This window comes from Gekko japonicus, unplaced genomic scaffold (genome assembly GCF_001447785.1).
Source record: "Gekko japonicus isolate JY-2015 unplaced genomic scaffold, Gekko_japonicus_V1.1 scaffold596, whole genome shotgun sequence".
Classification (NCBI taxonomy): domain Eukaryota; kingdom Metazoa; phylum Chordata; class Lepidosauria; order Squamata; family Gekkonidae; genus Gekko; species Gekko japonicus.
In genome coordinates, this window is record NW_015174859.1 from 849,321 (window position 1) to 863,885 (window position 14,565).

At 49.5% G+C, this 14,565-nt stretch overlaps 1 protein-coding gene across 2 annotated transcripts in view; it reads left to right on the forward strand.

Moving 5' to 3' along the window:
• Positions 1 to 6,074: 6,074 nt before the first annotated feature.
• TPM4 (tropomyosin 4) overlaps positions 6,075 to 14,565 on the forward strand; it is a 17,106-nt gene continuing 8,615 nt past the window's right edge. The window contains exons 1-2 of one of the 2 annotated variants that reach the window (XM_015424667.1): positions 6,075 to 6,350; positions 12,393 to 12,518. In XM_015424667.1, coding sequence (XP_015280153.1) covers positions 6,237 to 6,350; positions 12,393 to 12,518 — 240 coding nt within the window. In that variant the 5' untranslated portion in view covers positions 6,075 to 6,236. The remainder of the gene's footprint in view (positions 6,351 to 12,392; positions 12,519 to 14,565) is intronic. The other variant, XM_015424668.1, reaches the window with a different exon arrangement.

Consider the following 14,565-nt stretch of genomic DNA (forward strand, 5'->3'; position numbering starts at 1 on the left):
CTGCTTGAAGCAAAAGAACCACAAGACATCAAGATGGAGGACTGGAAAAGAATCCCAAGCATGTCTAACGCACTCTTTTTGGATACAGTAAGCAAGCAAGGAAAGGGCTGTACCCCCATAATGGAATATTACAGGAGTAACCCACAACCCACCCAAAAAAAGGGAATCCAAGAAGAAAAGAAAAGGGGGGGGGGAGAACTGTTTAAGGTGGGCTGCTACAGCAGGTTAAATGTCATTTAAAATTGAATTTAATGAGTCTTAATGATATAAAACCTAAGATAAATTGAAATTTAAAATTAAATGGTAATGGAAATACATATTACAAGGTAGTTATTACCTAGTATTTTGGAAAGCTCAGAATCTTGTAATGTGATTTTAAGATAATTCAGTATTGTTGTGACAGTGTAAAGGATGGCTAATGATATCCAAGAAGCACAGACACAGACCAAGGCCATTTGGCCAACTTCCCTGGGAAAGGGAGGTATCTTCAGAAGAGTTACATGAGATGCATTGCCCTACAATAAAGCCGTTATCACTCTCACACATCCACACTCCCCCCTCTTCTTTGGAATTTCCCCCAGTAACATTGCAAACAAGACATCGGGTTTGACAGAGTGGGTGGGTGGGTTCTTCTGACAAGTGCAATGTACATTGAGGAAATTATTTTGGCATTGTGGCGATTTCATGTTTATTTGTGTGTGTGTCTTTAAAAGTTTGGTTTGTATGGATGTATGACAAACTAGGGTGCTGGAAGCAGGCAAGTGGTATGATTGGTGAGTGACGGAGAGGGGGAGGGGTTTTGGAATGGATGCTGTGTGGATGATTTGTATGTCTGTGAGGAGTGACAGTTAGAGATGACAGGGAATGCAGAGTGTGGAAGTTCAGTAAAACAGTTAGAGTTAAGTCTTGTTCTGAGGGAGTCAGCAGAGAGTGCGGTGTAAAAGCAGTTAATATGAGTTTTGTTCTGTGTGATATCTGAGAGAGAGTGCAGCATATATCTTCAATAAGGAATCTTTAAAGTTCTGAAAGCAGTTAAATTTACAAAGAGATTAAACTGTGTGGTTGCCTAAGTAAGAGATTCCTGTCAGCACTAAAACTGACAGAGTGTGTGATACAGTTGACAAATATAGTTACAAGAACCTTATTCCCAGCCAGTTACATAATATCCAACCTTTAGTTTTGTTCCTCTTCAAATAAATCCTTTTTATTTAAGTTTATCCCAGAAGCCTGATCCATTATTCCTCTGGAAACACATAGTCCCTCGAAAGGCAAGACCCTGGGTCACAATACCAAAACCAGAAACAGAAAGTATAAAGGTTTGGAAAGCCTAAAATATTCCTGGTGGCAGCCAGATACCCATAGGAAAATAAAACATAAGAACCCTTTTAAAGGGAAACCAGACCTCCCCAGATAAGAGGTCGTCACAGGCATATTCTGAAAAGTTTAAAAAAAAAAAAAAAAGATTGGATTTCTCTGTTCCTATCTGGATTTTTCTTTTGAAAGAAAGAGCCTGATTAGGAATTAGAACACCTGGATTGGTCCTTGAATCTTGGAGCGTGGAGTGATTTTAGATGCCAAATGATAATAGCACACATTGGTAATGAGACAGGAAACCTAGGTGTCAATTCAGTCCAGGAGGACGCATTGTCTTGAGCTTCATTATCAATCGCAATTCAGCAGTCTCTCTTTCTACTGTCCCTTTGAAATTCCTTTGTAAGAGCACTGCTACTTTTAGGTCAGCAACTGAACATTGTGGTTTCTAATGTCAGACTCATGTCCATTTATTCTTTACATCCTCCTGGACTGAATCCTCCTGTATGGAATTGAGACCTAGGTTTCCTGTCTCATTGCCAATTTTGGTATCTCCACGCCTACTACTCCTCTGCATATCACACCTACTCCAATCAAGCCTGCTATTGTCATTCACCTGCTATTGCCATTTGACATCTGAAATCACCTTTATAAAGTTTTTGTCTCCAGTACTTCGTGTTACATTTTATTGCACGCATGGTCCGGCCCAGCAAAGTGACATTTATGTCAGATTTGGCCCTTGTAAGAAACGAGTTCGACACCTCTGCTGTAAACTGCCCTGAGTCCTCCGTAGTGAAGAGGGTGTGGGGTTATAAATTGAAGAAGAAGAAGAAGATAAGAGATTGGATTTATACCCCGCCGAAATAATAAACAAGACTGTCACTTCCATGAGCTTCCCAGAGATCCAGAAGTTGATGTGGCCCTAGATGGCCTGCTCTAGCTCAGCATTTCTGATTCATGTCATGCTGGCTAACCTTCTCTCCCTCCTCTCCTCCCCACCCCCAGACCTGGTTTCTAGCAGCCGACACTCATTATCTCCTGCCTGCTGTCACTGTCCCAGCCCTGGGCCTGCCAATGTGGCCTCACGCAATTCCCTTGATGTCGGTGCTGACTTTGCCATACAAGGCTACAGGCCACTGTCTCCCCATTTCCTGTGGGACGGATCCAGTTTCCACCAAGCTTCCATTCCAAGCTCCGCTTCTACTGTGTGTCCTGTCAGCACTTGTTACAATCGTAACGGTATGATGCTAACCAGTTGCAACACAGCACAGGTGTTCTAGTATAGAGATTTTGGAGGAATTGTCATTATTTTGGAGTGGCTGAGAAATGTGCTGTTCTCTCCAAGGGACAAGAGTGGGCAAGACTGACAATGAACGCTTACAATATCTGAGCCTCCTAGGGTCTGCCACCCCATACTCCAAGGTTCTCTTTTGCAAAGTGCTTCGTATTGGGACATGCAAGTCTTCAGAGTGGCTTTTGACTGGTAACTCTTTGGACACTCTGTGTATGCTCAAAGGAATTCTTGCTGGCAACAATGATTTTGTACGTGATGGAGCTCAGACAGATCCAGGTAGCCAGCCATGTCAGTCTGAAGCAGTACAGCAAATGTAGAGTCCAGTGGCACCTTTAAGACCAACAAAGGTTTATTCAAGGTATTTATTTATTTATTTTATTCGATTTATACCCTGCCCTCCTCGCATAGCAGGCTCAGGGCGGTTTACAGTAGGTTAAAATACGTTAAACCACAGATGCATTGAAACCATGCAATAACATAGTATGCAACAAATTATATGATTACATATAAATACATATAAAAAGATAAAATGCTGATGGCGGTAGCGTCCCATAGGGTCGAATTACACATCGAAGGTATGATCTTTTGTGTGCGAGGCACACTTTTTCAAATCCATTGGAATGGTAGGAGAGGTTCTAAACTTTTAGACAGGGATTTAACAGCAAATTAACAGCAATTATAACCTTCACTTGTTATTTAGTTTTTCACTTTGCATAACTTAAACATCATCATGTTGCATGTTGATTTGCTGTTAAATCCCTGTCTAAAAGTTTAGAACCTCTCCTACCATTCCAATGGATTTGAAAAAGTGTGCCTTGCAAACAAAAGCTCACACCTTGAATAAACCTTTGTTGGTCTTAAAGGTGCCACTGGACTCTACATTTGTTCCAGAGATCAGAAAGGTATGTAGAATAGGCTGTGGCTGAACTTTTGGAAACTATTCTGCAACATTTTCTACACACTGCAAGGGGATGAGATTAAGAATGCAAGTGTTGCCCTGCCGGATTAGACAATCCATCAGTCCAGCTGCGGTGGCTCAAGTGGTTAAGACGCTGAACTGCAGGCTGTGGAAGGTCGGTAGTTCAGCAGTTCGAGACCCGAGTGTGCCGCATGACGGAGTGAGCTCCCGTCTCTAGTTCCAGCTCCTGCCAACCTAGCAGTTCGAAAGCAAGAAATTGCCAGTAGATAAATAGGTATCACTTCAGTGGGAAGGTAACAGCGTTCCGTGCCCCTTGGGGTTTAGTCATGCCGGCCACATGACCACGGAAACGTCTTCGGACAACGCTGGCTCTTCGGCTTTGAAACGGAGATGAGCACCGCAACCCTAGAGTCGGACTCGAATGGCTTTCGAGCAAGGGAACCTTTACCTTTACAGTCCATCTAGTCCAGCACCCAAGAGTGCTTCCAAGACTGACCAGTTACTTGCTGCAAACAGGGCTGGCAGTGGCAACCAGCCGCCCTCCCTGGCTGCGTGCTCCCCTGCATTTGACCATCGGAGGCATTCTGCTGCCAAGCCTGGAGGTTGCAGTCAGCTGTCATGGTTCATAACTAGCCGTAGAAACGTCCTCCATAAATTGACCCAACTCTCAGGTTCGGATCCGTCACAACTAGGGACTGCAAGGTCGGCGGGCGGGCATGCCGGGAAGGTGAGGGGTTGCGTCTGGCATTACCTCAGACACCTGGGCAGTTGGGTGTTGCTTCACACCTGCCGTCCATTGGGGTTTAAGTTCTGGGACCAGTGTTACACCGAGCTGCGACAAGGTCATCCCCTTCTCTCTTTCTTTGCCCAGGTGAGGCGTCCACAGCTGGCTCTCCACACTCGGCTCCCAAGTTCACCTAAACGCCGACCACATCCTCCCCGGTTGTGCCTTTTCGCCTCCTCTTCATTCCCACCTGTGCCCCCGCCCCACCTTACAGCAAGTAAGCCGTCGGTCCAGTTAGTTTCCCCCCTCCTCCTGAGGAGATCCATCCTTCCTCTTCTCTGTCAGTCCCCCGTCATTGCCACAGCCAGGCCCCACCTCCTTTCCCTCCTTGCATGGCTGGTAGGCCTCAGGCCGGCCGGGGTTGGAGCACCCCAACTCCTTCCCTGAGCACCCGGGGGTGTTGACCCGGGGCCAACCACCAGACCCCAGGTTCCCAATGACGCAGGTCCCCGGGCCGGTTCCTGGCCCGCCCCTTGAGCTTGCCCCAGTGGGTGGGTGGTTGGCCCTCTTCTCCGTTGGTGTAGACAGGCTATCCCCAACTCTCTGACCTGGCGGGTGGTAGTGGGGACCAATGTTCCCTCTAAGCTGTGGAGTCCCATGAGCCAAAATCCTACTTTGTGAGCTACTGGCATTAAAGTTGTGAGCAGGTGATTTGGCTACTGCATCAATTAGTTGGCTCTGGAGCCCTCCTTCCTGCGGGAGCTGGAGGCGAAAAAACTGTGAGCTAGCTCACACTAACTCAGCTTAGAGGGAACACTGGTGGGGACCAAAGCCGTTTCCTGTTTGCAGTTGTGAATTAAGCTCGGCTGGCTGATGGGAGGTGTAAGGATTGAGTTGTGCTTTGTCGTGTTTGTTGTGTTTCTGGAGGGTTTACAAAATGAATAGAGAGACCCCTGGAAAGTTATCCTTTAACTGGGAATCCTCAAGGGGCAGCTCGAAAACACTGAAGCATTAAAAGCATGCAAGCTAATTCTGGCTCATCAGGAATAACAGTAACAATGTGGATGGTCTGCTGCAATGTTGCCTCTAAGCTGAGTTAGTGTGAGATAGCTCAAAGCTTTTTAGCCTCCAGCTCACACATTTTTGTCTCCGCTCAGGAAGGAGGGCTCCGGAGCGAACTAATTGATGCAGTAGCCCAATCCCTCGCTCACAACTTTATTGCCAGGAGCTCACGAAGTAGAATTTTTGCTCACAAGACTCCACAGCTTAGAGGGGGCATTGGTCTGCTGTCTGCTCTATCCCATTTCTTTGTTGAAATAACATCCTCTTTTTGGCTTAGCAGGAGCGGATCACTTTGCCACAGCTCGGTGGTGCCCATTCCTCCTGGCTTTGGAAGAGTAGCTTGAAAAGAGGAGAACGAAGATTTAGTTTTATTAATTTTAACCATTATGGTTTTATCGTTTTTACAATCAGTCTTTAAAATTTTGCCTCTATTTTAATGTGATGTTTTCTTTCTATGTTACAAAATGTAAAGCGGTTTACATGTTGGTCAATGACCGTGAATAAATTCATTCATTCATGCCTGGCTTTGGAAGAGCCGGGCCATTTCCTGTGGCCGAGCCTTCCATTTCCCTGCTCGGCCGTGGCGGTGGGGTTTTGTTTTCTGCCCAGGCATTTGCTCTTGCTTCTGCTGGGGAGTTAAAAATGGAAACAAGGGTCCTTTTCTCTCTTTAAAGAAGCCAAGCCCCAAATAAGGTGATGTCCAAGTACTAAAGAGTCCACCACTGAGTCTGTTCCAACTTATCTCTGAGAAAGGTCTGCCTGCGATAGTCCTGGGGGCCCACAAGGGACGTGGCAGCTACGGGAACATCCAGGGAGGCCCAGCCAGAGTTTAAAACTATCGCAGACCGCCCAGGCGCCCCACTCTTCTGCCCCTTCACAAAGGACCTCAGCCCACACTCTCCTGCTCGAAGAGAGACGCTGCCAGGATGGAGGCCATCAAGAAGAAGATGCAGATGCTGAAGCTGGACAAGGAGAATGCCATCGACCGGGCAGAGCAGGCGGAGGCAGACAAGAAAGCAGCTGAGGACAAGTGCAAGCAGGTGAGAGGGGGGGCACTGGTCCGTGCTGTACAAAGGATTCCTGTAGTTCATTGCTGGAGGGCTGGAAGCACTTCTCAGAGAGCCTCTCGGCAACCTTGCATAGAAGTCTGTGAAGAGATCCGTTGTTGTGGTGTACCCATAATCCAGACTGGGAAGGGGGGGACTGAGGCGAGCTCGCCAAACGGTTCTCCAAGACAAGCCGCTCAAGTGTCTGCTTTGGGCAGCACAGCAAGGAGGGTGACGATGCACCCCGGGGCCCTTGGCGACCCTGGAGGAGCTTGGCACCTTCCCCTCTGGAGTTTGTAAGCCACTCGGAGACTTCTTTGGGTAGTGAAGGGCGGGGTATAAAATCTCCTCCTCCTCTTCTTCTTCTCTACTTCTCATTGTGGTTAGGATTACAGAGGGCATTGGGGGGGGGAATCCTGCATAGAGACTGGCCCAGTTCCTAACTGAAACTTTGCCGTGAGTGGCTATATGCATCCTTGATCCTTCTGGGGTCGGTCTCTCCAGAAGGAAGTGGTTCTGCCCTGGCAGGACAGGGAAGGAGCCTCGATGTACTTAGTGAAAAGTGTTTTTTTTTGTTCTGTATCCCCGAGTTCAGGTGAAGGCATGCAGCAGCTGCAGCACCTGCCGGACTTTGGCCACAACCAAATTGAATGTGGTGCAGCAGAGGCCTGCTGGGCCCAGTGTTCCCTCTAAGCTGAGTTAGTGTGAGCTAGCTCACAGTTTTTTAGCCTCCAGCTCACACATTTTTGTCTTAGCTCAGGAAGGAGGGCTCCGGAGCAAACTGATTTATGCAGTAGCCAAATGCCTCGCTCACAACTTTAATGCCAGCGGCTCACAAAGTAGAATTTTTGCTCACAAGACTCCGCAGCTTAGAGGGAACATTGGCTAGGACCCCTCCACCTGTTGCCAGTGGGCATGAGAAAGAAAGAGAGAGGGAAAGCATAGGAGCCCCCACAGCTTGACCAGTGACTAATGTTGCCAACCTCCAGGTGGGACCCGGATATCTCCTGGAATGACAACAGATGACAGAGAAAAGGGCTGCTTCGGAGGGTAGACTCTATGGCATTAGACCCTGCTGAGGTTCCTGCCCTCCCTAGGCTCTACCCCCAAATATCCAGGAATTTCTCAACCTGGAGATGGCAACCCTAAGTGACACCTAGCGAGTGCCACCCAGCACTGAGACAGTGGGTCTTCTCTGCAGAAGAGGGGCAGACAGCTCTCCTGCTCTTGCTCCACAGGATATAAATAGCAGCTTTTCCAAAGTGAGCATGGACTGATAGGGAAGGTGACACGCCAGCCCTGCGATAGGAGGGTGGCAAAAGGCATCCAAGGAGAGAATGAGGGGCGTAGGGGAGCTGGTTGTCAGCCAGCCCATCCAATTAGCTAGAGCTCCACATGCAACTCCTCTGCCTCAGAGGGGCCACCAGGATTCTGAAGTCTCTGCTGCAGACATCCACTGTCTGAGCTTCAGGGGCTGCTGCTGAAGCGGATTTCAAGCAGGGATATTGCCCTGAACTCTTTGGAGGGAAGGCCGAAGATAAATTAGAAGGCTGGATCTGGAACCTCCGTCCAGCTGTCTTCTGTGGAAGCTTGTCTCTTTCTCTCTCTTTCATATTTGTACTCTTATGTGCATGTGGGTGTGAGTGTGTGCATCCGGAAGTCATGGCGACCTCTGGTGACTGACCCGTACTGGGGGGCCTGGAACATATTCAGAAAGGTGGCTGAATAAAGCCTGCCCCTGCCTCCCGGCTGCTGGTATTCCAAGGAGGCCTCCCATCCCAGTACTTGGCAGAGTCGACACTGCTTAGTTCCCGAGATCTGAGGAGATTGGGTTTGCCTGGGCTATCCAGGGCAGGGCCGGGAGCTTATCTGTTCTGATTAACAATGTGGATCTGGCTTATCTGGAAAAACCTGTGAACTGGACATTTTCCCAACGCCCTAGAATGTGGCCTGACTTAGGATGTTATTTTGACATATAAACAAAATTGGGGGAATACCCCATGTTAATTGATGTCCTCCCCATAGTAAAAACAAAAACAAAACTTGATCTGAGTTATTTTATTAGGAAAAAGGAATGAAGTATTATTTAAATGTTAAACTGAAGCAAATTCAAAGCTGTAAGTAGAATTTTTTTTGAATAATACTTGTAAAAAAGTAATATAGCAGGTACTCCTCTTATATTATTCCCATATTAATTTTCTACATGTTGTTACATGTTTCTTCATTCTTGCTGTGTTGTTAACATGGAGTCCTAAGAGGAGCTGTAACTCTGATACTAGCATATACTGATACCGGCATCAGTCGGTATCTTGTGGCCCTTCCACCAAGGGGAAATAAGTGATACAAAAGCCCCTTGGGACCCTAAACATGATCACACCAGAGTGCACGGCAACCCCACTGACATCCAGACCTGTAGCTACACTGGGGCATCTAGGGGCTAGGCCCCCTGACTTACTGGCAAGGCCCCACGACTTCCCATCTAGCCCAGGACCCCTGCAGGGCTCTTTTTGTAGCAGGTACTCCTTTGCATATTAAGCAACAGACCCCTAATGTAGCCAATCCTCCAAGAGCTTACAGTAGCTCCTGTAAGAAGAGCTCTGTAAGCTCTTGGAGGATTGGCTACATTAAGGGGTGTGGCCTAATATGCAAAGGGATTCCTGCTACAAAAAGAGCCCTGGGGGAGTTGGGTATTCCTTTAATTCAATTCGCCAGTGCCCCTTAAGGAATTTGAATGCCCCCAACCTTAAAAATCCTGGCTACAGGCCTGCTGACATCCCCCATCCATGGAAGAGCATGCCACTGCTGCCCCCATGAACAGCACCCATAGACGCAACCAACCACACACTCCGGACCTCATAGAGCCACCCATCTGCAGAGCCCCAGAAGGCAGGCAGAAAAGAATGACTGGCCCCCCTAGTCTCAGGGAGGCAGGCGGTGTGAGCAGCAGGATCCTGGGGCCAACATGCTCCAGCAAGCTCTGCAGGCGTGGGTCTGAGTCCCTTTGGCCAGGCGGATGCACGGGAGGAGGGCATGGCTGTTCCGGCCACAGTGTTCCTGTGCTAGCAGCCCAGTTGACAGAGGCACTCCCAGTGGACCACACCAGACCTCTCACTCCAAGGGTCCAGATCCTGAACACACACAGTGGGAGGCAGAAGCTCCAATGCGGACACTGGGGAGGTAGCCAGGGAGCACACAACGACACCCTCCCCAAAAGGCAATCCCACCCCTGGGGAAAGGCGAATGGGAGGCATGGGTTGGATTCCCAGAAAGGGAATGCTTGCCAGAAAGGCCACACTTTTATTTTATTTATTTGCATTTTTACCCCACCCTCCCCGCGAATGGGCTCAGGGCGGCTTACACAGGGGCACAAGCCCATACATAAAGCAATATAAAACAGTAAAAACTATTAAATCACAACAAAACAGATAAAGTGCTCCATACAAACAAGATGGTCTCTGAGGATGGTAACGATCATTTCCTTAGGTGAAATTGTCCTGTCGATGGTCCAAGCCAGTCCAGCAGCATCAGTGCCATGCCAATTTATGGCAGTTCTTCCGGGGACCGCTCCCAACCCCGTTGTTTCAGTGGTGGTAGTAGTAGAAGTGTTTGCCCAGAAACAGCAAACAGGGCGGAGGCCAGACCAGAACCCACCCCTCCCACACCCAGGAGTGGTTCTCCGGCCACTCGCCCGACTGGGCATACAGGAAGGAGGCCTGCTAGAGGCTGTTGGGCAGCCATGTTTGCCACAGGATGCTGGGAAGCACGCGCTTATTTATTTAGAGATTTATATCCTGCCCTACCCTGCAAGCGGGCTCAGAGCAGCTCACAACATATCAGCAACTGAGCAATCCCATAAAAACACTGAATCATTAAGAATATGAATCCCAACCATTTAAAACTGGAATAACTAATTGAAATTACCTGACGGACAGCTCGGTGGTTAGTGATATTCTAGTGCACACTGAGTTTATAACGGGGAAGGCAAGCGGATTGCTCTGATGGAATAGCTCAGCCACTCCTGGCATCAGTAAATTCAACATTGCCATGGAGTAATTGAGGCAGGGGAGGGTGATGTTCCTTGTAATCAGTGTTCCCTCTAAGCTGAGTCAGAGTGAACTCGCTCAGTTTTTTTAGCCTCCAGCTCACACGTTTTTGTCTCAGCTCAGGAAGGAGGGCTCCAGAGCAAACTAATTTATGCAGTAGCCAAATCGCTCGCTCACAATACCAGCAGCTCACAAAGTAGAATTTTTGCTCACAAGACTCCACAGCTTAGAGGGGGCATTGCTTGTAATCTGCTGCCTCCACCAAAAGTCTGGTGGAACAGCGCTGCTTTACAGGCCCTGTGCAATTGCAGCAGATTTCGCAAGACCCTGATCTCAGTTGGAAGCAGTGTTCCCTCTAAGCTGAGTTAGCATGAGCTAGCTCACAGTTTTTCAGCCTCCGGCTCACACATTTCTGTCTTAGCTCAGGAAGGAAGGCTCTGGAGCAAACTGATTTATGCAGTAGGCAAATGGCTCGCTCACAACTTTAATGCCAGTAGCTCACAAAGGTAGGATTTCTGCTCACAAGACTCCACAGCTTAGAGGGAGCATTGGTTGGAAAGCATGTTCCACCAGGCCAGGTCCAGGTCTGAAAAGGCAAGATGGAGACGGAAGCATGCAAAGACAGGCATGGGGCAGTGGAGACCCTTGCAAGGAGGAAGGACATACCTGTACCCCCCCAATAACCCCCCTCCTGGTTTAAAATGCATGCCACAGATAGGTGGAGAACCCCAATCAGATACACCTGGGAGCGAGTCTCTGTCAGGGTTCTGAGCAGAGCACTGTTAGGCAATTGAGAGCACAATACCTGTCCCCTCCCTTGTCTTTTTGCACTAAGTGCCCCCTCTCTGGTGTGACGTGACCTTCACATGCAGTTCCCACCACCAGGCTCTGTGCTTTGCATGTGCGTGGCATTGGCCAGAGGGCTACAGCCACAAGCCCCGTGCCCTGTCGCCTGAGCTCTTGACTGGCTGCTTTGGAGGGCTCTGATGGACTGCAGGCTTAGTCCATACCTTAAGGGGAGGGTCCCCATTGGGGAGAAAGGCAGGGCAGAAACGAACAAATTAAGTGAAGGGATAATTTATGTACCCCCCCCCCATCAGTCCAGGATGCGTTAAATTTCTAGAGGCTTAGAAGAGCCTGCTGTATTTGTGTGTGGAGCAAAAACTAGGTTGCAGGCAGTGCAGCTCTTTTGATCCAAACAAGTCACGCAACCCTCTGGAGTTGACGCTGTGAAGGGGGCTCAGTCCCTGATCAATCGAAGTGTTCTCAAATGAAAGGTGAATCAGGGCTGGGGGAGGCAGGAGAGTTGCCTCCACTCTCTTGGGCAGCATAGAGAAGAGGTGAATGTGTATCACTGTCCTGCCAAGGTCCCACTCAGGTACAGGGCCAGGTGAACAGCTGGGGCACTCCTGTTCCTGGCCTCAACTGCTGAGGTGCCAGATGATGAGAGCACAACACATACCTGTACCCCCCCCAAGAACCCCCCTCCTGGTTTAAAATGCATGCCACAGATAGGTGGAGAACCCCAATCAGATACACCTGGGAGCGAGTCTCTGTCAGGGTTCTGAGCAGAGCACTGTTAGGCAATTGAGAGCACAATACCTCTGGCCCCAAAGCCTGGCAACGGTACACAATGATACTATGGAAGGGTGTGTCTGTGTCCCTTGTCATTCCTTGTGGATCCCCCAGTTGTTCTCAGCAGGGTGCTGAAACAAGGCTGCCCACAGACCTTGGCGGATCACCCAGGTAGGCATACAAATGTGTAGCTTGAAACAGAAGAGCACCACCCACCACCTGACAAGGTAGGAAGTCCAAAGTGCTGAAAGTATTGATGGTCCAAAAAGGGAAAGGGAAATGGATGGTGGTGGTGGAACGGCATGACTTGAACTCCTCAGGGTATCGTGGAAGGGAAGATCTGGGTCATGGGGAACGTTCCCAGCCATTTCTCCCCACAGCAATCCTTCTCACATGACTGTGTTTCCTCTCTGGACAGGTGGAAGATGAGCTGGTAGCTCTGCAAAAGAAGCTGAAAGGCACTGAGGACGAGCTGGATAAATATTCAGAAGCCCTGAAGGATGCCCAGGAGAAACTGGAACAGGCAGAAAAGAAGGCGACGGATGTGGGTGCCAGCTATGAGGGGAGGGGCTTAGGAGAGATGGCTGGGGAGGGGACCTGGTGGGCTTCTTGGTGGGGGGAACATGGCCAGCAGCGCAGTTCCCTAACCTTTCTCGGGCTCACCTGGCCCACACGAGGTCAAGTGCAGGAGCCCAGCTGGCGTGCCCAGTAAGACGATACAACAACATACAAACTTTAGTGTTCTTAACCTCGTACAGAGTTCCTTGGAATGAGCGACGAACCCCAAAACTGGGGTATGTCCTAGATGCAAGAAAGTTCAGCACAAAGTTTGTGTGTTTTGGGATGCTTGTGCAGGCTGTGTGCTGTGTCACAAACTGGGAGAAAAAATGATCAGGCTGTCATCCCTTTGACTCGGTCATCGGCTCACCAGTTGGTCTGAGGGAAACCACTCCTGAAATACAGGAAGACCGGCCTGACAGTATCTGTGAAAAGCCCACCTGGATCAGACCCGGGCTCCTGTTTCCAACAGTGGCCAGCCAGCTACCTCAACCCTCCAGCAGGACCTGGTGGCAGAGCTGCCCTCCACCATCCACAGCCAGTTTGGTGTCGTGGCTAAGTGTGCGGACTCTAATCTGGGAGGACTGGATTTGATTCCCCACTCCTCCACACGCAGCTGCTGGATGACCTTGGGCAAGCCATAGTTCTGGTCAGAGCTGTTCTCTCAAGGACAGTTCTGGAAAGAACTCTCTTAGCCCCACCTACCTCACAGGGTGTCTGTTGTGGGGAGGGGAAGGGAAAGGAGCTTGTAAGCTGCTCTGAGACTCCGAGTGAAGGGCAGGGTATAAATCCAATCTCCTCCTCCTCCTCCACAGACAGGGCTGGGTTAAACTACAAGGGATGGTGGGCACAGCTCCATCCTGTGGCCACCGAGGCCATTCTAAAAGCATTTGTAGTTCAGACCAGGCATGCAGGAGCTCCCTCCAACGCACACCTTTTCAGGTGTGGAAACAGCCATGGCCTGCATTCCCAAGAGCACTGAGTCCAAACTTACACAATGACAAGTATTTTCTATTGAAAAGAATAACAAATCTTTCAAGTTCTCCTATCTGTGAGGGGGGAAAAGAGAAAGGGGGGCGATTTGAGAGGAGGAGGGGAAAGGAACTAATCTGAATGTATGTTTTTTGCGTGCAAGATTTCACAAGGGGGGAAGTCACTAGCCTCTCGGTTTTGCCTTTTCTCGTGCAAAAGGGAGACTGTGGGGGAGGCAGATCCGAGGCTAGGTCTCAGATCCTGGGGCAGACCCACTCCCTGCAAACACAGCTCCTCCAGATTGGTTACTCCCACGGCTTTCAGGCATATCTCCCTCTCCAGTGGATGGCCTCGTTGTTGCAGTGGGGAAGGGCACGTCCTGGAGCTGCACCTTTGTGTGCTCCTCCCCCTGGAGTTCTGACAGCTTTTGAGAATCAAGAGTTGTGGCCCCAGGCCTCAAGAGGAGAGGTGGGCGTTCTGGAAGCAGTGGTGCTATCAGAGCCAGGTCAGGGGCCTGATTCATGGGCTCCGCAGGGAGGCCCCCAAAGCAGACGGCAGCTTTACAAGGGAAGCGCATGTGACATCTTAAACCATGCAGCAGCCCCACATCTAACCTTTTCAAACTGCACTACTGCTTGGAAGTACCATGATGCCCGTACTGCCCTCTGGATGTCCCTGGAGGGCACACAGAACACCCCCTGCCCCGGCCTGCCTCATCACAAAAGGCAAAGAGAGAACCACGCTGGTCACTGCAGAAGCTGCTAGTCTGGCTTCTACAGGGCACACCATCCTTCCTCGCCCTGTGGGATGGCTGCCTGCACAGAGACTAGAGAGAGAAATGGCCACACTGACCACAATAGTCCTGCACATCGCTTGGACATGTATAGAAAATGGTCAGGCTAGCCGCCTTCTCAGTACTTCATCTTCACGTACTTGAGGGGCCGTCATACAGAGGATGGTGTGGAGTTGTTTTATGTTGCTGCAGAAGGTTGGACCAGAACCAACGGGTTGAAATTCAATCAGAAGAGTTTTCAGCTAAACATTAGGAAGAACTTCTTGAC